Genomic DNA, 24,482 nt, shown 5'->3' with positions numbered 1-24,482 from the left:
AAACGCTTGTACATCTATAATGCGATCACAATCATAAAGAACTGAGAGTTTTATTTCATCCTTGTAAAATAATGCTAAACCACCACTAGCCCCGCAGGGTTCAACAGTAAACAAATTATTAAAACTAAACTTATTCTGAAATTTTTGCAAATAAGAAAAACATTTCTTAGTTTCTGATAAAAAAAAAATGTCTGGTCGATGTTGTTTCCACAAATCACCCAAATACATCTCTGTCAGATCAGCCCCTATGCCCTGACAGTTCCAACTAAGGATCTTCACGTTTCCGCCGGTGGTTTCGGGAGAGCCACCGTCCCTTTCTTGATTTGACGACCACCATCCGCTGGTTTACCACGCAAAGAAATGTCCTGTCTCCCTGTCCCCTTCTGTTTGTTCCCTGCACCTGCAGGTTTAGACAAAACCTTAGCCAACAATTGTTTACCGGGGGAAGCCAATGACAAGGCAGCCCTCCTTGGAGCCGTAACTCCTTTTTTAACACTTTTCTCGTTCACACTCCGCCTATGATTATGCGAAGTCCCTAAAGTGACATCAGCCAAGGCACAATTAATAGATCCCAAAGCAATATCACCCGGAGCCGAGATAAGAATGGTACCTGATGAAATATCATCCTTTGTTGTTTGAGGGTCGGTCCCCTGTCCCGGAAGAAGCTCACCCTCCTTACCCAACTCTCCCTCAATCAAACCACCACCCTCCGGACACTCACCATCTTCCAACAAATCATCATTCTCCTCCATGAAATCTGGATCCACTGGATCCTTCACCAAACCCTCATAAATAGCATCCCCAGAAACAGAACCAAACTGCGAGTCTGTAGCTATGGGATCCTCATTCTCAACCTCCTGTAACCGCTGATCAGTGACTTGCTGTTTGGCTCTATACAACGGCTTAGGCCACACTGGTCCAAAACCCTTGCGGTTGATATTAATAGATGAAGCCTGACCCAGAAAATCACTACTCACATAAGAACCTCGCTGCCCACCAGAGCCACTAGAATGACCAGCAGTGGATTGTTTCTTCTGACCCCAGACCGGACCAAAAACTCTCTCATGATGTCGAGAGGTAACAGGACCCATATCACCGACAATAGGCTCTTGATTATGAAAATCCAAAGCTCTCTTAACAACCTTTCTTGGCTTCTCCCAACCACCTTCATTATGATAACCCCCTTGTTTAGATTGAAGGTGTTGTCGCTGACCACCCCTCTTATCCGTTTGTTGCTCTACAGCCTGCTCACCGGATCCCTTCTGCAACTCTGGAAAACCTCTCATATCATGAGTAAGGCGAGAACAGTGATCACAATATCCCGAAAGCTTCTCATACTCAAGAGACACAATAATCCCATCCCCAGTAGCAAAGGGAACAACCAACTTGAAAAGAAGAGGGTTGAAACCATTGATAGTCACGCAAAAACTCCCAGACTCCTCATCAATTTCCCTGAGGATACCAACCTTCTTAGCAATAGCTCTTAAAGTTGCATCCTCCCAAAGATGCATTGGAATACCAGTGACCTTCACTCAAAAATTAATTGCTGAGGGATAAGTAGATGAGATGATCGGCTCCCACTTCACCAAAGAAACCATCCACCCATCAAAGTGATAAGGCCCGTTCTGCAAAACCGTTTGGAGCTCCTCCTCTGCTTCAAAATTAAACTGAAATAAACCTTGCCCCAAATCAGCACCCACCACATTGTCTTCCATCTTCCAAATCTTAGGCAAATTAATCAACAGAGATTCCATCCTCTGAACAGTCGGATTCATAAGACGCCCAATGAGAGTCATCGAGAATTGCTGGATCCTCTGAGCTAGAACAGAAGAAGTAATCCTTACCGTTTCAGTACGCACCAACAAAGCTTTGCCTTTGTTTAGCGACATTTGAGCCATGAAAAAAACCCCAAACAAGCGATAAGCAGCCCACAAAGAATACGAAATCGCTTTGAGGGAAACAAAGAACACGCCACAAAATAGAACAAAATGAGAAAGAGAATGCCCGAGAAGAGATTCTTCATTCCCACGCCTAAATAAGCCTTGAACATACCACCAACTCGAAAAAATCCTTGATAGAGATACACCAAATCTGCCAAACCCAACCATTCCATAATCGATCAACCAATATCCCATCGCCTCTAATGCATAATCTGAATTTATTCTCAACCGTGATGGAATAAATGAGTAATAGCTATACTTACCAAAACCCCAAATCAGCCTTTTAACACACTCGAAAGAAAACCCAATCAGAAGGGGAGGAGAATCACGATATGGTATCAAAAACGTATCCACATCCATTATGATTGATTACAAATCCTTGGAACCCATGATTGAAATCGCTATCGATAACATCCGCCTATCCCCATCCGATATTAAAACCCAATCCGCGAACCCAGATTTTCGAATCCCCCAGAGAAACAGAATCAAAATCAACCAGGGAGAATCATTAAGATCCGATGATACCAGGAAATCCCCATAAAAGCCAAGATTTGTAGCCAGCAAAACCAGATTGTGACCGGGGAAAATCAGATTTCCGATCTGATTCCCATTATCCAGAACGTGCAGAGATCGAAGGAGATCCGCTCCTCGTCCCTCAATCACAACGAGATCAAACATTCAAACCAAGCAGCAAATCGCCTTCGTAATCGCCATCAGAGTTATTTCGTCCGAAGAGTTTAATTTTTTTTTTCCTAAATAATTGAATAACCTTTTTTATTAGTAGTAGATTCTCTAATTTATCTTTGTCTTAGACTACTATGGGAAAAAACTACAGTGATCCAAATTAAGGGTTTAATTACTAAACCAAATCATAAAATATAATGGTTAGTTGAGTCATTTTCATGTTTAGAATACATTTTTTTTGGTTTCAGTAGAAAAAATAAAAAAATTCTAAAATATAATTTTTTGAAGCATTTTTAAAAATATTCTTTTTTCAATGTCATTTAAAAAAAAAATACTCTTTGATGTTTTCAATTTTCAAAAATATCCTTTCTTCACTTTGGTTATTTCTTTTGTGTCAAATCTTGTTTTACAATTCTTTGGTGTTCAAATACTTTTGGTTTATGAAGTATGTATGTATATACAGTCCAATTTTATTTAGCTCATGTAAATCGAATCCGATTTAGTCTGGTTAAAAATTTATACCACTAGTAGAAATTTTTCCTATAGACATGAAAGACTCACGATCATTACGTGGCACTTTTCAAATTAGACACGAAAAAATCACAAAATACCACCGTTCCCCGTAAGTAACTTGTTAAGTAGGACTAAACATTGTTAGAGTCGTACAATGGCGAATTGCTGGTTCCCTGCGGACCGTACTTCCAGCTCGATTCCAACTTCAACCTCGGTTGAAGGCAGTCCCAATCGTCCACCACCCTCCCCCCCCCCCCCAACCCTCCCGACCAAAGCCCCCTCCCCTCTCTCTCTGATTCCCCCCCCCCTCTCCCCTGTCTCTTCTGTTTCTCCAGACTCCGCTCACACTGCTTACATTGAGCCTGAGCGAGTGGTCCTTGCTCTGCCAGTTCATCATAAATCTACTCCGGTGGTAGTAAACCCCCAAGCTCAAGCCATTCTCAACTCTTACTACAAAACCATGGGTCAAATCCCTAGATCTGAAGCTGTGGCTACAATAATCGAAGGAAAAACTGCAGCAGAGGGCAAGATTGTTGCCCAAACTAACGGACTACTACGAACGCCCCCTCCTAAGGTGATTCGACGCTATAGTAAGGATGTATCTTCGAGTAACTCCCTTGTCCAAGTAGCAGACTATGCAAGTCAAGGTGTTGCCTTTTTTCTCGAGAAACCAGCTACAATTTCTCAAACCGCTGTTCTCATTGCTCCTTCCCCCTCCCAGCCTCCCATCCCCAACCCTACTATCCTCCCATCCATTGCTCTTACTCCTTCTGCCCCTACTACTATCCCAATAGCCATTCCCCCAACTCCCAGCTCTAGCTCGCAACCTGTTGAGGCAACCAGAAAGCAAATTCCAGAGGTTATCCAGACTAGCAACCAACAACAAAAAACTCTAGCACAAAAACTAAAAAGTGTTGCAGATAGATCCCTTACGCGACTCGCCCCAGTGGAAATATCTCCTGAAGGCAAACCTAGAGTCCAAATTCCAGACTCAGTGTTTCAAGAGGGAGCTAATATTCACAAGGATTTCTTAATCTGCAGATTTAAGGGTCGACTTCCAACCTACAAGCATATTCAGAGTGTTCTCAGCCACATCTGGGGTCGAGGACAGCGTCTTGAAATCCACTTTAATCATGAAAACAACTCAATGCTGGTAAGGATTTCAAACGAACATATGAGGACAAATATTATAGAGAAAAAATGTGGTACATTGGTGAATGCATGTTCCTAGCAGCACAATGGGATGCCTCAGGTGGAGAAAGCACGAACCTTGATGCCATTCCAATTTGGGCTCACCTTAAAGGCATGCCGTTTGACCTAATGCACCGCAAAGGCATTAGTTTAGTAGCAGGTCTTGTAGGAGAACCAAAAGAAATGGATGAATTTACAAAGAATTTAGTGAGCTTATCTGTGGCGCATGTAAAGGTTGAAAGAAACCTCAATGAACCGCTGCCTCCTTCGGTTGAAGTGGTTCGAGAGAATGGAGAAGTAATAACTATCGATGTTGAATATCCTTGGGTTCCTCCTACTTGCTCTCACTGCAAAGAGATTGGCTATGTAATCAGATATTTCCCTCTAGTGACGCCATCCTGGACACAGAAGCAAAAAGAAAAAGTAGCAGAGATTAGTAAAGTTAAAGAAGCAGACTCTACTACACAGAAAGACAAAGGATTGCCAGTCACTAAGGAGCAAATCCCCATCACTACCTCACTAGATCCGATAATGGACAATTCAGGCTCCTCTTCTCTTCCTGCAGAGTCTATAAGTGCTACGAGTCAAGCTTCCCTTCCTCCTGCCTCATCCGCCTTACCTAAAAATCCATCTTTAAACCAGCAAAACTCCAAATCAGCCAAGAAACCAAAACCCTCAAAAGTAGTCCCCTCCACTAAAACAATCTCAGAAATAACAACCTCCAATCCATATTCTATACTTGCCTCCACCTCACAGTCCAAACCCTTACCTGTTCACCGCACTGACCCCTCTGAAAACTTCCCCCCTAATGAAGTCCAACCAACTGATATGGTGATTGACCAATCCAACCCTATTTATGTTGTTACTGGAGATGCTCTTCCTAGCCAAGGAGGGGCTCTTCAAAGTTCCTGACCTCTTACCTGTTCCTATGCATATAAAACCTTTTTGTTGGAACATTCGAGGTCTAAATGACACGGATAAGCATCGGCCTATGGCCTCCTGGCTAGTTATTAACAAGCCTACTTTTGGTGCTCTATTAGAAACCCATATTAAGGAACCGAATTTGAACCGAGTTATGAACCAAGCTTGTCCTGGCTGGAGTTACACTTCGAACCACAACTCGGATGAGGATGGTCGTATTGTTCTCATCTAGAAAGCTCCTGCAGCAGTAACCGTTCTCCACCAGTCCAAACACCTTCTCACCTGCGAGATATCGTTACAAGGAGGTCATTGCGTTTACTTTACAGCTGTTTACGCCCCTAATCTAAGTGATGAAAGAACTGACCTTTGGTGTGAAATTCTGGGTCTTCACCAAAGATTGATGCTCGATACCATCCCTTGGGCTCTATGTGGAGATTTCAATAAGATAATCCATCCAGCAGAGCATTCAAACCCGAGTATCAACCACTTCACCTCTCGAATGCTAGAGCTGCGAGATTGTCTCATGCAACTGGAACTGTTTGACCTGCGCTTCCAAGGCCCACTTTTCACCTGGACCAATAAAAACGTTACAAACCCAATAGCAAAAAAGCTAGACAGAGTTCTTGTGAATAACCACTGGCTTACCTTGTATCCCGACAGAGTTGTCTCCTTCCTAGCGCCTGAAATCTCTGACCACTCTCCCAGCCTTATAAACCTTTTTGCTTCCCTCCCTTCAGCGGGCACAAAACCCTTCAAGTTCTTCAATTTCTTAACCAAACACCCAAAATTTCACCCTACGATTGAAACTGCATGGAATCTAGTTGGAAGTACATCTCCCTCGGAGCCCTGTTTCTCCTCATTAAGTGCAAAGCAAAAAATACTTAAACGAGAGTTGAAAACACTATCGAGAGAGAACTTCTCAGATATCCAAAACAGAGTACGAGAGACTAACCTTTTGCTTCAAACTGTGCAGGTTCAGGCTATGGCGGCTCCTTCACCTGAGCTTTATCAACAAAAAAGGATATTCACTCAAAGTGGGCGTTTCTCAGAACAATAGAAGAAGCTTTCTTCAGGTGGAATAAATTGGTTAAAGGAGGGTGACTTGAATACGACTTACTTTCACAGAATCATGCAGATGAGAAACGCTTTCAATGCAATCCGTTCATTCCCCTCCCTCTCTGGTACAGTTATTGATGACCCTTTAGAGATGAGTTCTATGGCGATATCCCATTTTCAATCTCTACTTGCTCCATCAGTAATGCAACCTGTAAATGGACCACTTGGCTGGATTCAGAGTATTTTGTCGTACCGCTGTACCTCTGACCTGAAACAAACAATGATCAAATTTCCTACAGCTCAGGAGATTAAACAGGTCATGTTCAAGATGAATGCTAATAAAGCTCCAGGCCCTGATGGCTTTACCTCAGCTTTTTATAAAGCCTCTTGGGGAATTCTTGGTGAAGAAGTGACGTCCAGCATCCTCAAGTTCTTCCACACCTCTTTCCTTCCTTCAGCAACCAATGCAACCATCCTAGCACTGATACCAAAAATCCCGGGAGCCTCACTTGTCTCTGACTTCCGTCCCATATCATGCCTTAACACACTGTACAAAGTGGTCTCGAAGTTGCTGGTTGCGAGGTTAAAGCCAATCCTTCCAGACCTAGTACAAAGAAATCAGACAGCTTTCATTAAAGGTCGGTTGTTAGTAGAAAATACTTTGTTAGCAGCTGAGCTGGTAAATGGCTATCATAAGGCAAATGGACCAAAAAGAATAACCATCAAAGTAGATATAGCTAAGGCTTTTGATACGGTTAGATGGGAATTTATCTTTAGTTGCCTTAGAGGTATTGAAGTTCCGGAGACTTACTTAAGATGGTTCAAAGCTTTCATATGCACCCCCTCCTTCTCTGTTTGCCTCAATGGACATGTGCATGGCTACTTCAAAGGAAGTAGAGGGCTTCGTCAAGGGGATCCCCTATCGCCATATCTATTTGTGATGGCAATGAACTGTTTATCAGCTTGTTTAGACAAAGCAGCGGAAAGAAGGAAGAATCCATTACCATCATAAATGTAGAGAAATGAAGCTAACCCACCTTTGTTTTGCTGATGATCTGCTTATCTTCATAGATGGGACAACCTCCTCGCTGCACAATGTGTTACAAGTCCTCAAAGAATTTGAAGAAGTATCGGGTCTAGCCATTAGTCTCCCTAAGACAAGTTTCTTCACCTCTGGTTTATTCAACCTGAAATAGATTAAATCACTGCTTCAACTAGGATTAGCCACGGACATTTGCCCATAAGATACTTAGGCATTCCCCTGTGTACAAAGAAACTCACTTTGCTGGACTGTGCCCCATTGATTCAGAAAGTAAAAGGTCGATTCAACGCTTGGTCCACTAAAACTCTATCGTTTGCAGGCAGACTCCAACTATTAAACACGGTGATAGCAGGGATCTCCAACTTCTGGTGCTCCGGTTTTGTTCTGCCAAAAAATGTGTAAGGATCATTAATTCTCTTTCGAGTGCATTCCTCTGGAAGGGGACGATAGAGGGTCATCATTCAGCAAGGTTTGCTTGGGAGACTGTCACACTAGAAAAGAAGGAAGGGGGATTAGGGATTCGTAACTTACAGGCTTGGAACACGGCATGCATGCTAAAGCTCATCTGGTTAATCTTCTTTCGTGCTGGGTCAGTTTGGGTAGCTTGGTTCAGGCGAGAAGTCCTCTCTAGTAATCTGAGCAGCTTCTAGATAAGGAAAACAAACAATAAACACTCTTGGTTAACTAACAAGCTGCTAAAAATTAGAGAAATGGCTTACCCTTGGATTAAACTGAAGCTTGGGAATGGTGAATCATGTTTGTTTTGGACGGATAACTGGAGTAGGTTTTGAAAAATGACAACTTACCTACAAGGTGATGGGATCTATCAAGTAGGCATTAGTCGAGGAGCTCGTTTATCTGATCTCTGGCGTCACGATGCTTGGAATCTCCCGCCTGCAAGATCGGACTCACAAGTCAATCTCCACATAGAATTCTCTACTATTCATCTAACTGAAGAACCAGATACTTACCTCTGGTGGATTGACGACTCACTCAAAGATGGTCATTCCACAGGAGTCATCTGCTCTGCGATAAAGACAGATCACCCATCAGTTCCATGGCATACTATCATTTGGTTCCCAGGAGGTATCCCTAAGCATAAGTTTCTAACCTGGCTGTTCATGTTGAACCAATCGCCCACCAAAGACCGGTTACTCAGCTGGGGTCTCCAAGTAGATCCACTGTGTCTACTATGCGGGATCGAGCAAGAAACACGAGATCACCTGCTCTTTGACTGCTCTTTTAGCTAGTCGATCTGGTCTATTATCGCTGCCCGTTGCAACCTCCAGCCCTCTTGATAATGGAGCACGACTATCCAACAACTTTTGAACTTCCGGGGCTCACGGGTCTCTAGAAAGCTTGCACTCCTAGCTTGGCAAGCCGTGATCTACTCCATCTGGTCGGAAAGGAATCACCGGCTTCACAGGAACAACTACAAGTCCGTTGATCTCCTCCTTCGACAAATTGATGTACTCATAAGGAACAAAGCTTCTAGTCTGCGAGACTCACAGCCAGAACTATCTCTATCGCTTCTGCACCTCTGGTTCGCTGGAGAAGCAGCGGCAGCGACAACTACAACAACCATAACCTAAACTCCAAAAGATCTCCACTCTTCATTATGCCAGTGTTTGGTCGATACAGGTGCAATAAAAGCTGGTTAGAGGTGGTTATCTCCCAACCGTATTTCTGGTTCAATTCTAACTGATGGTTCAACTTCTGGTTCTTTCATAACTATGGGTTTTTTCTATTTTTTCTCTAATTTCTCTTAACGGGCTTCCGGATTGGGTTTAGGCCTTGTAAACTCTTTTTTATCCTGCAATTTAATTGAAAGTCTTTTAACAAAAAAAAAAATCACAAAATACCACGAAATTACAAATAATGAAAAACGTGACATTTTCGTGTTTAAATCATTGCTTAATTAGTCATGAATTAGTCTCGTTTTTTACGCGACTTCTTTTGCTACGTTATGGTCACAATATATACGTGACTAAGTGGCAACGAATTAAAATTGTGGCTTAACCATTACTAAGCTGCCACAATTTGTTCACGAAACTATTTGTATATACTGTGTCGTTTGTAAGTTACCAATTTAAAAACAAATTATAAAACATGTTTTTTCTTTCCAAAATGCTTTTCATAATTATATTTAACTAAAATAAAACATAACTGGTCTTCCCGAGATAGCTGAATTGTTTAACACTCAAGTATATGAGTTTCATGGGTTAGCTGAAATTTTTTTACCCCAAATTATTTTATTTTAGTTATTAAAAATTCTTAGTTTGACAAAAAAAAATAGAAAACACGAAAACCCTCACACTCAAATCGTTGGACTTAACACTTAGAAAAAAAGCCGTCACTTTTTTTATATCTTTTTACGAATCTTTTCCTGTTCAAGAATCATCATGCCTTTGACCATCGTCGCCCACAATCTTCCGACTTGAATCCGTCAGTACGTCTTTTTTTTCTTCTTCTCTTCCTTCTCCAGTGTTCTATCTCCTTTAATCTATAATAGCCAATTTTTTTTTTTTTTAAATTAAAACTATATGAAGAGGCCACATATTAGTCATTGATTACTTCATGGCTACTAAACCACAAACATTTATCTGGCAAATCTATGGCTAAACTAGTTATGAATAAGGCGTGTCAAAACTGTGGCTATAATGTCACGAAAAAAACACGATTATTTTTAAGCCATGATCGTATACACATGATTTTTTCCTGTATCTTTCCATGTATGTGTAGTTATATAGCTACGATAATATAGCCTTAATCACTGAATTTTCCATGGCTATACCCTCTATTTTTACTAGTGTTATTCCGGTGATGTAAATAGTAAATCCATCAGCATCTTGTTTCATTTTGGTATAAGCCGCTTTAAGCAATATATATATAAACAAACACTGAATCAAAATCAGAAACCGGTTAAATTTGGTTAGAATCAGAGTTTTCGGGTTATGTAAAATCTTCAGCGTTGTGGGTTCTTTGCTCATCATCTATTATATAATCATCTTTGTCAAACCAATTATTAAAATATTTCTAAAACATTACATGGTTTATTGAATTTATTAAGTAACAACAAAGTCCAATTTTATTCCATCGTATAAAAACCAAATATCCGGTCGTAACCGGTTATGACATCAAAGCTTGCTAGTAATACAGTATTAACATTCCTAATCTTGGACGACTTTGGGTGACGTGTCCTTCGGAACAACAACAGTAAGAACACCGTTCTCCACGTAATCTTTAACTTGGTCGACTTTCACATTCTCCGGCAACTCAACTCACCTCTACCGGAAAAAGCTTCTCTCTCCGCCAAGGAAGATGACAGATGTATACTACATTTCTGGTTTTAAAAGCAATATTGTTAGTCTCGGTCAAGCTACAGAGGAAGGTTGTGATATCAGACTAAAAGATGGATACTTGACAATGAAAGACTGTGATGGAAAGCTCCTTACCAAAACCGACAGATCAGCTAATAGGTTGTACAAGGTTCGCATGGGTTTGAAAGACAACACATGTCTTTACTTTTCGGATGCAGGCAAACCAAACAGGTGGCATGCTAGGATGGGACATGTGAATTTCGACACTCTAAACTCCATGATACAGAGAAAACTAGTCCATGGAGCTCCGAATGACACTCTTGAGAAGATGATCTGCAGCTCATGTTTACTTGGTAAACAAACTAGACATGCTTTTCCGCAGGCAACCACATATAAAGCAACAAAGAAACTTGAACTTATACATAGTGATCTCTATGGACCGATTACACCAATTACAAGTGCTGGAAACCGATATGTTTTTGTTCTCATAGACGATTTCTCAAGATATATGTGGAAAATTCTATTGAAAGGGAAGGAAGAAGCTTTTCAAAAGTTCATAAACTTTAAATTAATGGTAGAGAAGGAATCAGATAAAAAGATACAAACCTTGAGAACAGATAGAAGAGGAGAATTTGTGTCATATGAGTTCAATAGTTTTTGTGAAGAACATGGCATAAGAAGACATCTCACAGCACTTTATACTCCACAACAAAATAGAGTAGTGGAGAGACGAAACAGAACGTTGATGGAGATGGCGAGAAGCATTCTAAAGCACATGTATATGCCTAATTACATGTGGGGAGAAGCGGTTAGACACTCAACTTACTTGTTAAATAGAGTGGCGACTCGAGCTCTTAAAGATATGACTCCATATGAGATGTTTCGGGATAAGAAACCAAGTATAGACCATATCCGGGTCTTTGATTGTATTGGGTACGCAAAGGTGGACAGTCATCATCTTAAGAAGCTAGACGACATAACACGGATACTAGTTCATCTAGGAACAGAACCAGGCTCTAAAGCATATCGATTGCTTGATCCGCAGACAAAGAAGATTGTTATGAGCAGAAATGTTATCTTTGATGAATCAAAGGGATGAAATTGGAATGTTGAGAATAGCATGAGAGATGGTAATGGTGGTTTTGAGTTTACGTTTGCTGAGTTTGGTAATGGTAGATTTCAAGAAGACAATGAAGGTTTCTAGACCGAACAAGGTCTTGATATTGGAGAAGAATTAGAAGTTACAGGAAATAACGAAGTGGAGAATGCAGAGATCAATGAATCTAATGGTGTGATACAAAGAGATACATCTCCAATAGCTTTAAGGAGATCACAAAGGGAGAAACATATGCCAAAGTACTTAAAGGACTATGTTTTGCTTGCTGAGGAAGAAGGTGAGATGCTATTGTTAATTCTAAACAACGAACCGAGAGAATTTGGTGAAGCAAAGGAGTCGAAAGAATGGGTACATGCTTGTAAGGAGGAAACTGGATCAATTGAGAAGCTAAAGACTTGGAACCTTGTTGATTTACCAGTAGGAGCAAAGCTAATTGGGTTAAAATGGGTTTTTAAACTTAAAAGAAATTCGGATGGTAGCATCAACAAACACAAAGAAGACTTGTTAAAAAGGATTACGCGCAACAGTACGGTGTGGACTTTGAAGAATTTTTTGCTCCAGTGGGAAGGATTGAGACAATAAGGCTTCTTATTGATATTGCAGCTGCACATGGTTGGGAAATCCATCATCTTGACGTCAAAACTGCGTTTCTTCATGGAGAACTAAAAGCAACAGTGTATGTCTCACAACCAGAAGGATTCGAGAATACGGGAAGAGAAGACAAAGTTTACAGACTAATTAACAAAGCTCTCTATGGATTACGACAAGCACCACAAGCCTGGAACAACAAATTGAATAAGATTCTCTTAGACTTGAGCTTCTTTAAGTGCACCAAGGAACCATCTGTGTATTGAAAGGAGGTTGGAAGAAATTTGTTGATCGTTGGTGTTTATGTCGATGATCTTTTTGTGAAAGGGACAAGCTTGGATGTCATTAATGATTTCAAGAAGGAGATGGGATCAAAGTTTGAGATGAGTGATCTTGGAAGATTGACTTATTACATAGGAATTGAAGTTGTTCAGCATCAAAGAGGGATAACACTAAATCAAGCACGCTATGCTTCGAAGATTCTCGAAGAAGCAAAGATGGATAAGTGTAATCCGGTACACACACCCATGGAGCTTGGTTTAAAACTCTCAAAAACATGTAGGATGTCTTCGCTATCTGCTTCACACAAGACCAGACTTGTCTTATTGTGTAGGAATTGTGAGTAGATATATGCAAAGTACAAGAGAATCAGACGGTGCAGCGATGAAGCAGTTTCTAAGGTACTTAAGGGGAACTACAACACTTGGCCTAGATTTTGGTAGAACAAAGATACCAAAGCTTATAGGATATAGCGACAGTAGCCATAATGTCGATGAAGATGATGGCAAGAGTACCTCTGGACACATCTTTTATCTAGGAGGAAGTCTGATTACTTGGTGTTCACAAAAACAGGATGTTGTAGCTTTGTCTTCGTGTGAGGCAGAGTTCATGGCCGAAACAGAGGCTGCAAAACAAGCCATTTGGTTGCAAGAGATGCTTTGTGAAATCACCGAGTTCCAAGCGAAAGAGTCACAATACGTATCGACAATAGGTCTGCAATTTCTTTGAAAAAAAATCTTGTGTTTCATGGCCGGAGCAAACTCATACATAGGCAATATCATTTTATTAGAGAATGTGTTGAAAAGGGCCAAATTGAGGTTGAACATGTTCCTGGGAGTGAGTAAAAGGCAGACATACTAACAAAGGTACTTGGAAGAATAAAGTTTAAAGAGATGAGAAATCTCATTGGTGTTCAAGATTTGAAGAAAGAAGAGTTCAAGCTTAAAGGGGAGAATGTTGGATAAAGCTTGAAGAGGACTTGAAGACTTAGGTTGTCCTAAACCTATTTGGACTAGGATTCCTAGAGAGATTAGGATTGGTGGATGTTTAGGAGTTATCTAAACATACATTACCAAATAGGATTAGGATTAGTTGGTTTTGGTTTTATATATAAAGGGATGCATGTGTTGCAGAAAAACATAAGAGTGTTTTGTGTGAGAGATTTGAGAGAGATTGAGAGCTTAAGTTTTGAGAGACTTTCTTAAGCTAATAAAGTGAGTTATACTTTAAACAATCTTTTCTTTAGATCAAACATACACAAACTTCAGTGCCACATCAAATTGTCCTCTTTATCTTCCTTCTTGAAATCTTCTCCTCTGATACTCAAAACGTTACCTTCTTCGATCTACACTTTTATGTCATCTTTGTTGTAACCAGGAACGTTGATCTTGAAGATATGAGAGTTTGAAGATTTGATCCAATCAAGCAGAGCCGTTGCTCCTCCTGACCATTCTTGGAATCTACGAAATGGATACAAGAATATTCCCCCGTCACTCAGCCATGTTCTTCAACCTCTTAGCTAAGCTTGTTGCTAGTCATGTCACATGTGTATATATTCACAAAACCTTTGAAGTTCGTAGAAAAGCTCCTGTCATATGATTAGAAGCTCATGTGTCAATGATCCAAGATTCAAGAAAATACGTACCTAAAAGACGATCACGAGAAGTCTGCTTTTGATCATTAAGCATTTTCTTCAGAGCTGTCCATTCAGTGTCACTTAAACCACTTATTCCCACTCGATCAGAATCAGTGAGATGTGAGTGTGCAACCGAAGGAACAAAGACAAGAGGCAAGTTATCGCCAGAAGACACATGGTTCACACGAGCAGAGTCAGGTGGACGGGGTTTGACGCCATTGCTAGGAGTAGCGAGTATACCGCGTCCAGTTCCATGTTGTTCAGATAGTCCACGGTTGTAAGGTGAGCCAAACTCGTTTCGATTTTTCTCACCAAACCAAGGTGGATAACCAATACGTCAAAAACAATTCTCAGCCAAGTGACCCAATTTCCCACAATGTGAACACACAATAGTATTGTTACCTTTGTTATCCGAAGCACCGCAATGTAGTGATGATGCTTTAACAGCAAAACTCAATCCTTCGATGCGTTCATCATTAGTCCGTGAAGCCAATTTAGACTCTTCATCTTAAGTAAGTACGTTATATGCTTCATCAAGTGTCAGAAGTGGATCACGAGAGAGTATATTTGATTTCACAGCTCCATACACAGATTCATCCAATCCCATGAGAAACTGATGCAGTTTATCTTCCTCACGTTCTTGTTGAATTTCAGTTGCAGTTTTGGCTCTTCGATAATCAGACAAGCTACTCCATAGCTTTGTCAATTGACCATAGTATGCCTCAATCGCAAATCCATTTTGACGTCAGTTTGCAAGTTCTAATTTAAGTCGTTGCACCCTTTGTCCATTTTTCACCGAAAAACGTTTTTGAATATGTAACCAAAGATCATGCAAGTTGTCACTATGCGAAAGTGAAGATCGGAGTGATTCCGCAATAGTGAGCTTTATCCAAGAGATGACAAGTGCGTTATTAGCACACCAATCTTCATAGTCTTCTGAATCTTCATCAGGACATGGAATAGAACCATCAGCGAACCCGAATTTCTTTTGAGCTTGAGGAGCCAACCGAACATTTGCAGACCACTCGTCGTAATTTGGCCCACGTAGTAGAGGCTGTGAAATTAGAGTACCAGGATTATCACCAGAAGTAAGATCATAAGGTGATATTGTTCGTCGAACGTGTTCAACACGAGCAACTGATTTCTTAGAGGCGACAGAGCCTCCGTCGATTTTGGTTGAATTGTCTTCTAACATTAAGAAAGCTTCAACGAAAGAGGTTCGATGAAGATGAGGTCAAAAAGAAGAGAAGAAAAGGAAAACAGAGATTTGATATAGAGTAGAAGCGGAATTTGATAGATCGTTAGCCTATTAATCATTGTATCTAGATTATTGGCTCTGATACCATGACAAAACCTTTGAAGTTCGTAGAAAAGGTTTCTAGTTTTTATTAAACAGAGGACGAAGTCCTTTTATACAAAGAAGAAGCGGCGGACGAATGTCTCACACCTAGGTATTAACAAAATGGATTTTACATATGTATACGAAGGCCCAAAAGGCCCAATATATATAAATATAGATATACATATATATATTTGAGTGTTAAGTAATTTATCCACAACTCTAGACTGTTCTTCGTTATCTTGTTCCGTCAATTTTTTTTTCTGACTCCAGAACATTGGAGAAATGAAAAGGTAGATGTAAGCCACGGTGGCTTACGTAATATTTGAGAAAAAAAGATAGTTATTTGGGCCATTCATCTGTTTTGTCAATTTTGCAGTATTTCAGAATATTAGATTAAGATGTTCTTTAAGTGTATAAACCTTTGTGAATCATTTTAGGAACTTTATGCTTCTTTCATGATTTACATTAGATCCAATCGCTCTCTGTTGATGCATATCCAAAATCTTTGGACCTTTCTATTCTATATAGATTTATTCAGACTTAGACTTGTTTATAAGTTATACAATATGATTGTTAAAGTAACCATTTTGTGTTACAGTGTTTTTACATATGTGGTCCTGTTATTTTTCTTATCGGTTAGGTTACTTAATACACAAGTATGCGGAGAGCACCATCAGCTTTATTGGATTTAGAAATCTGGTTTACTGGTTTATTGTAAATTAGTTGGTTAATTAGCTGATACTTGTATATAAGGGAACATACTTGTATATTTGACAGATTTAGAAAGTAATAAAAGTTTTGGATTTATCTTTAACAAACTTTGGATGCTTTCTCTCTCTTGCGATCGTAATATGGTATCAGCTCCGATTAACTTTGTTTCCGATCCTGTTCTTCTTTTCCGATCTCGACGTTTCACTTCAATCGGTCGTTACAGGCATCGATGGTGACTGCTCGGGCAACTCGTAAAACAGCTCGCTCGAAGCCTTCGGCGAGTTCCAACACACGGAAAATGGTATGGACTACTGATGACGTTGTTTCTCCTCCGGATTCTCCTACCGCAGCTGATTCTCAGACGATCGGTGCTCCGCGAGATGACACATCACCAGATCTGATAGATCCGACTCACTCTCCGTTTTTTATGCACAGCGCTGATCACCCAGGTTTGATCCTTGTCCCTAATCGCTTAGATGAGAATAATCATGATGATTGGAGCGAAGCTATGTTGATCGCTTTAGATGCGAAAAACAAGATTGGTTTCATCGATGGATCTTTGCCTAGGCCTCTTGAAATATATAGGAATTATCGTTTGTGGTCTAGATGCAACAGTATGGTGAAGGCTTGGATATTGAACTCTGTTTTTCCTCAGATCTATCGCAGTATTTACCGTATTTGTGATGCTAGTTCAGTTTGGCGTGATATCCATAGTCGTTTTCACATCACCAACTTGCCACGAACATACAATCTGACTCAGATAATTCAGGATCTGCGTCAAGGAACCAGATCTCTTTCTGATTACTATACTCAGCTGATGATCTTATGGGATCAGCTTGAGAGTACAGAAGAACTGGATGAACCTTGCGTTTCTGGTAAAGCAGCAAGGTTGCAACTAAAAGCAGAAAGGGCGAAGACTGTGAAATTTTTGGCAGGATTAAATGAATCCTATGCAATAGTCAGGAGACAAATTATTGCTAAGAAAGCTCTTCCCTCTTTGGTGGAAGTCTACAACATCCTTGATCAAGATGACAGTCAGAAGAATTTCTCTCCAGTTGTTGCTCAACCAGCTGCATTTCAGGTTTCAGAGATGAACCAAAACATCACTGATGCGTCTGCAAATCCAACTATGATTAGTTATGTACAGAATGGGCCTAACAAAGGTCGTCCCATATGTTCCTTCTGTAACAAAGTTGGACATATTGCAGAGAGGTGCTACAAGAAGCATGGTTTTCCCCCAGGATATAAAGGCAATATTCCTGAGAAAACACAGAAGCTTCCTATAGTGGCGGCACATGTTGCACTGAACACACAGCCTCAGGTTGCAATGAGCACATAACTGGCTTCTTCCAATGGTAACTTAGAGAGTTTGATTGGTAATCTTTCAATGGACCAGCTTCAACATTTTGTTGCACTTTTTAGCTCAAAGTTACAAACTCCTTCTGTCTCATTTGATAATGAATCGGGTCCTTCTCATTCTCCAATTGACTACACTGGTATATCTTTTTCTCCCATTACCTATAGCTTTGTTGGCGTACTGGCGGTTTTAAAACATTGTTTGTCAACTGGAACATGGGTGATTGACTCTGGTGCAACTCACCATGTCTCCTATGACAGAAATATGTTTGTATCCTTAGATACAAATGTAGAGAGCTATGTGAACTTACCAACAGGCCTCACTGTCAAGATCAGTGATGTAGGGACAGTTCAGATTACCAAAGATATTATTCTCAGCAATGTTCTGTTTATCCCTGATTTTTGATTGAACTTGCTCAGCATCAGTTCTTTGACATCCAATTTAGGCTCTCGGGTGATCTTTGATTCTTCTTGTTGTGAAATATAGGATCTTACTAAGGGGTTGATAATTGGAAGAGGTAGACGTGCTGGGAATCTCTATGTGTTGGATACTACAGCTCCATCAGTCTTTGTGAATTCGGTGGTAGATGTTAATGTTTGGCACAAGAGGCTAGGTCATCCGTCTTACTCAAGGTTGGATGTCCTTTCTGAAGTTTTGGGGACAGCAAAACAAAAGAATAAAGGCTTTGCTTATTGCCATGTTTGTCATTTGGCTAAGCAGAAGAAGTTGTCTTTTCCCTCTTTAAACAATATTTGTAATTCGACTTTTGAGTTGTTACATGTTGATTTATGGGGACCGTTTTCAGTGGAGACATTTGATGGATATAAGCATTTTCTGACAATAGTGGATGATCATTCAAGGGCAACTTGGGTTTATCTACTGAAAACAAAATCAGAGGTCTTGAAAGATTTTCCTGCTTTTATAAAACAAGTTGAGAATCAGTATAATGTGAAAGTAAAAGCGGTACATTCAGACAATGCACCAGAATTGAGGTTCACTGAGTTTTATCAAGACAATGGTATTACATCTTATCATTCCTGCCCAGAAACACCTAAACAAAATTCGGTGGTAGAACGCAAGCATCAACACATTTTAAATGTGGCCAGGGCTTTGATGTTCCAGTCTCAGGTTCCTCTGAAGTATTGGGGTGATTGTATACTAACTGCTGTTTTTCTGATCAACAGGACTCCTTCTCAGTTATTATCAAACAAGACCCCTTATGAAATCTTGACTGGTAGAAAACCGGCTTATGATCAGATAAAGACCTTCGAATGTCTTTGTTATAGCTCCACTTCTCCTAAGCAAGGACATAAGTTTGAGCCACGATCAAGAGCATGTCTTTTTCTTGGTTACCCTGCAGGATATAAGGGTTACAAGATTATGGATTTGGAGAGTTCACGGATATTCATTTCTCGGAATGTTGAGTTTTGTGAAGAAGTGTTTCCTCTGGCAACGAAAGCTCAAGATGATTTGACTACTGAGATATTCACACCAATGGATTCCTTGCCTTCAAGTAACACTAATTCCTCTCCTTCTTCACAAATTTCTCTTCCTTTACAAATTTCTCCTCCTTCACAAATTTCTCCATCATCACAAATCTCTTTACCACCTCGGGTTAAGAAAATCCCAGCTCACTTACAAGATTATCATTGTTACTCTCTTGACAGTGATATTACTTATCCCATTTCTTCTACTCTTTCATATTCAAAACTCTCTCCTTCATACCTCTCTTACATCAATCTTATCTCAAAAATTCTGATTCCTCAAACATACTCTGAGGCAAGGGATTCCAAAGAATGGTGTGAGGCTGTCGATAAGGAGATTGGGGCTATGGAACATAAAGATACTTGGGATGTTACAAGCTTGCCTCCAGGGAAGAAAGCAGTGGGTTGTAAGTGGGTATTTACATTAAAATTTCATGCTGATGCCAGTCTAGAGAGATATAAAGCAAGACTTGTGGCTAAAGGATACACACAAAAGGAAGGTTTAGATTATACAGAGACTTTCTCGCCTGTTGCTAAAATGGCCACTGTCAAGTTGCTTTTAAAGGTCTCAGCATCAAAGAAATGGTTTCTCACTCAATTAGACGTATCTAATGCGTTTCTAAATGGAGATTTGGATGAGGTTATTTACATGAAGTTGCCAGAGGGATATGCTGATATTAAGGGGGACAAATTGCCTAAGAATGCAGTTTGTCGACTCAACAAATTGCCTCTCGGCAATGGTTTTTAAAATTTTCTACTTGTTTGCTGCAGATGGGTTTTGTGAAGGGCCATGGTGACCATACCTTGTTTGTTCGTTGTGATGGTTCTACATTCGTGGTCATACTTGTCTATGTAGACGACATTGTCATTGCCAGTACAACTGAAGGTGCTACAACACAATTAATGAATGCTTTGAAGGCGAGTTTTAAGTTGAGAGATCTTGGTCCTCTCAAGTATTTCTTGGGTTTAGAAATGGCTCGTAACTCAAAAGGTATTTCTATTTGCCAGAGGAATTATGCTTTGGAGCTTCTAACCTCTGTTGGAATGTTGGCTTGCAAACCCGTCTCTACTCCTATGGTTCCAAATTTCAAACTTTCAAAGACAGATGGAGACTTATTGGAGAATCGAGAAATGTATCGAAGTCTTGTTGGACGGCTGATGTATTTAACTATCACACGTCCGGATATCACTTTTGCAGTGAACAAGTTGTGTCAATTCTCATCAGCTCCAAGATCTTCTCATCTCATTACAGTTTACACGGTTCTGCAGTACATTAAGGGAACTGTTGGACAGGGCCTCTTCTACTCTGCAGATTCTGATCTCCCTTTGAAAGGTTATGCAGATGGAGATTATGGTTCTTATAAAGATAGTAGAAGGCCTCCATCATCACAGCCGACTGTTTCTCGTTCTTCTGCAGAGGCAGAATACAGAGCCTTAGCTCTGGCCTCATGTGAAATGGCTTGGCTTAGCATCTTACTCTCAGACCTGAAGATTTCTACAGGGTCAGTACCAATTATATTCTCTGATAGTACCGCTTTTATTTACATTGCTACTAACCCTGTATTCCACGAGCGCACCAAACACATCAAAATTGGCTGTCACACAGTCCGAGAGAAGTTGGATCAAGGGCGTCTGAAGCTACTTCACGTCGACACTGAGGATCAGGTCGCCGATATCCTCACCAAACCTCTGTTCCCTTATCAATTTACTCAATTAATGTCCAAGATGAGTCTTCACAACATTTTTGCCTCATCTTGAGGGGGACTATTGGGTTTAGAAATCTGGTTTACTGGTTTATTGTAAATTAGTTGGTTAGCTTAGTTGGTTAATTAGCTGATACTTGTATATAAGGGAACATACTTGTATATTTGACAGATTAAGAAAGTAATAAAAGTTTTGGATTTATCTTTTAACAAACTTTGGATGCTTTCTCTCTCTTGCGATCATAATAAGCTTCATGTAAAAATAGTCTCAACAACCATTATTGGTAGCCGTATTTTCTGGTGAGACCAACGAAGCCAGCAATAGACATTAAAAGTGCTGCAGCGATAAGAAAAAAGAACAGGATCATAACTGAGTTTTGACAAGAATATGAGTTATTTCACACCGAAGACTAGGAAACGCTAAGATGAAACAAAACCTAATTAGTTCTTTGGAAAGAGCTTTGTAATTGGTGATTACAACATCTCTCAAGTTGCAATAATTTTAAGTACACACAACAAATTTTGATGGTGAACAAGTACCGTAACAATTTTGATATTTCACAAGAAAATCATATGATATATCAAAGCGTCGATACAAGAAAATTGAGAGTTTGAGAATGAACGGATTTCAAATCTTCTTAACCCTAACCGATGTGATCGCAGGACAGGAAGCCGACCAAGACACGCCGGACGCGACCGAGACGCCTGACCAAGACGCACCGGACGCGACCAAGACGTCTGCTTCGAACGCGGCCAAGGCACCAGTAGTCCTCCCAGGAGCCACGGCAAGGTCTAGGAGCTCCACCAAGTCCACCAAAGAAAGGATCAACATCTTCGTTCAAACGTTCGTCCAACAACACCCGACCAACGAAGACCTTGAAGGATCAGTTCGCATGGCCTTCACCCTTACCCAAGGGTGAAGGCAACCAAAGTCACTATAGCGAGGAATTGTACTCTTTTTCCTCACTCCGAGTTTTTCCCACTGGGTTTACCAGGAGGAGGTTTTAACGAGGCAAGGAGCTTAGTGCAAAAAATCCAAGGCCAAGTCGTTTCCCGCGTCAAGGCCAAATACGGTTCTCTTTCTTTCCTTATGTTGTGCATTTTGATTAAAGTCTAGACTCTTCTATTTTGAACGTTAAGTAGTGTTTGTGGTTAAGTTTAAATCTATTAAGGGGCAACGTGTTCTATTTGCAAAGAGAACACGTCAAAGGACAAATGTGCGGATCAATATGAATCCGCGTGTCCTTAAGCCTTTTCTTGACCTAGCTATTTAAACTCTCTCTTAGCCTCTTGTAGACTTCAGACTTGAATGAAATTAAAACATTTCTCAAAGAGAGATTCTTTGACCTTGTCTCACTCCTTTCAATAGAACAATCTGGGATTGCTCTAAAGAGAGAACCCTAGCGACTCGAACCGGGTTTGTCGTCGGTAGCTTGGCCGTATCGTGAGTAGAGCCAAACCTCTCGTGTCGTCAAACGATCCATCTCTGCTTCCATCAATTCGATTCCACTCGCAACCACCAACGTTTCATATCCAACCACTCGCTAGCTGTTCCGCATCCGACCCATCCGTACCGCATCCGTTCGACCCGATCGTGGCCAGAAGCGTGATCTCTAAAACGGCTCATTAGTTTTCCTTCATATTCCGTTTCCCTTGTTTGTTTCGTCTCTAGTTTCGAATCCACAAGCCTTGTCCGAGGAAAGTATCATCGAGCTCGTTTAGCCCGAGAGCATCATTCTTGTTCGTTCTGCAAGCGCGACCTTCAATCACATCAGCTGCTATCAGAGCTTCAAAAGCTCCTGCAAGGTTGTATCTCTCTAAAACTCATCCCTTTTGTTTAAAGTTTCGATCTTGAGCTTGTTTGGTACTCTAGTATGCTTTATCTCGTTTCGCATGTTCCGATTAGTCATTTGGTTTAATTTGGTGCATGTGTTGTGTTGTTAGGCATTTTTTAGGTTGTTTAGCGTTCATATTGTTCATCTGGTTCAACCTCGTGTTGTTATCCTTGTTCTTGCTTAGACGCTTTTAGATCGATAAAGTTAGAGTCTTGTTTCGTAGTCGTGTTTTTATTTTTGGTCATAAAGCAATTCTTTTCGTTTAGCACTTTTGCTTTTGCTTTTGTTTAGTCCTAGGTTTGAATTTGCGAGCTGTCATCAATTATTTGTGTGACGAGATAAATATCTCTTGTGTGGTCCTATAGAACATTAGATACTCACGTGCTTTTGATTTTGTTTTGACGAGGTTTAAATTCAAACCCAAGCCGTATCGTAAAGCTACACGTCACCATATACCGTCCGTACGATGGCCGATCAACAACCACCAGCGAATCCTTTACCACCACCCGAAATAGGAGTCACTCTCGCAGCTTTACGCAACCGCATTGAGCAACTAGCCGAGCGTATGAACCATCTTGAGTTGTTAAACCCACCGAGGGAAGATCCGTTACTGATGAGGCGTCAACGCCAAGAACCGGAGCAAAGCGACCAATCTAAAGAAGATTATGAGCCGAGGCCTAGACGATGTCACCAACGTGATGATCCTTATGACGAAGCTCCAAGACATCAAGATCCTGTTCACAAGATGATAGCGCAAACGTTCACTGATAAAGCTGATCCGGAGGCCTATCTTGAATGGAAAAGCCGCATGGACGACCTATACTCGTGTCACAACTACCCAGAGTTGCGCAAAGTCCAATACGCCGGAGCTCAATTCACCGACTACGCTTTCACCTAGTGGGACCGTCTTGAAGCTGAGCAGCACCGTAACCGAGACCGGCCAATCACCGTTTGGGAGGTCTTAAAGGCCGAGATGTGAAGGCGTTACGTCCCACCGTTCTACCACCGCGAGCTCTAAAAGAAGTTCCAGAGGCTCACACAAGGCACACAATCGGTGGAAGAGTACTTCGAGGAGTTTGAACATTTGCGCAATCGTCTACAAGTCGAAGACTCCAAAGAGTCTCTCATGGCGCAGTTCTTGGACAGTTTACAAAACCGGATCATGCGCAAGGTCGAATGCCAACCTTATCAAGGCTTCAAGGAGTTGTTGCACCTGTCGGTGCAAATTGAGGGTCAAATCAAGAAGAAGAACGCCGCCTCAAGTTGCACCAGAGCTAAAGGAGTTCCAAGCTGGTCTCCTAATGCGTCAACATCAAACCGGCCCCAAGAGAAGCCGAAGGCAACCAATGTCGACACAAGGTTCAAACCGAGAGAGCCGGCCACTAACGAGCGACAAGACCTGCAACGTAACACCAACGACATCTGGAGCCGCGACATTGTTTGCTTCAAGTGTCAAGGGATAGGCCACTACGCTCATGAGTGTCCAAATGCGCGCACAATGATCATCACTGATTCAGGCGAGCTCGAGTCCGACGGAGAAGAAGCCGAAGTGAAAGATCGAGTCGAGGAAGAGCTTGAAGAGGCCGTAGCTGAGCCAGACGTTGGGGAGCTCGTGATGATCCGACGCATCCTCAACACCAGCGTAGTGACCGCCGACGACGCAAGCCAGCGCGACAACATCTTTCACCGTTGCACTGTAAGTAGGAAGGTTTGTGGCTTGATTATAGACGGTGGATCTTGCACTAATATTGCAATTTCTAATC

The 24,482-nt window shown here is 41.0% G+C and overlaps 3 protein-coding genes and 2 pseudogenes across 3 annotated transcripts; 2 read left to right on the top strand and 3 right to left on the bottom strand.

Moving 5' to 3' along the window:
* Nucleotides 1–34: 34 nt before the first annotated feature.
* LOC147931156 (uncharacterized) lies at nucleotides 35–2,706 on the bottom strand. The gene is made up of 2 exons (XM_087479769.1): nucleotides 611–2,706; nucleotides 35–400 (listed from the first exon to the last, which is right to left on the bottom strand). The coding sequence occupies exons 1-2, from the start codon at nucleotides 1,509–1,511 to the stop codon at nucleotides 276–278; spliced, it is 1,026 nt and encodes a 341-aa protein (XP_087335895.1). The 5' UTR covers nucleotides 1,512–2,706; the 3' UTR covers nucleotides 35–275.
* A 2,943-nt stretch (nucleotides 2,707–5,649) lies between these two features.
* On the top strand, nucleotides 5,650–6,306 carry LOC147931155 (uncharacterized). The gene has a single exon (XM_087477203.1). It carries the CDS (start codon nucleotides 5,650–5,652, stop codon nucleotides 6,304–6,306), a length of 657 nt encoding a protein of 218 aa, XP_087333329.1.
* Nucleotides 6,307–8,141: 1,835 nt separating this feature from the next.
* Nucleotides 8,142–8,939, top strand: LOC147931154 (uncharacterized). The gene is made up of 2 exons (XM_087477202.1): nucleotides 8,142–8,530; nucleotides 8,702–8,939. The coding sequence occupies exons 1-2, from the start codon at nucleotides 8,142–8,144 to the stop codon at nucleotides 8,937–8,939; spliced, it is 627 nt and encodes a 208-aa protein (XP_087333328.1).
* Nucleotides 8,940–10,435: 1,496 nt separating this feature from the next.
* On the bottom strand, nucleotides 10,436–14,246 carry LOC147931153 (15.7 kDa heat shock protein, peroxisomal pseudogene; annotated as a pseudogene).
* Nucleotides 14,247–14,258: 12 nt separating this feature from the next.
* Nucleotides 14,259–24,399, bottom strand: LOC147931152 (uncharacterized; annotated as a pseudogene).
* Nucleotides 24,400–24,482: the final 83 nt, after the last annotated feature.

Source organism: Camelina sativa, chromosome 12 (assembly GCF_030686135.1).
Source record: "Camelina sativa cultivar CO46 ecotype springtype chromosome 12, ASM3068613v1".
In the NCBI taxonomy this organism is placed as follows: domain Eukaryota; kingdom Viridiplantae; phylum Streptophyta; class Magnoliopsida; order Brassicales; family Brassicaceae; genus Camelina; species Camelina sativa.
Note: the sequence above shows the minus strand (reverse complement) of the source record. Positions and strands in the feature narration are given on the sequence as shown.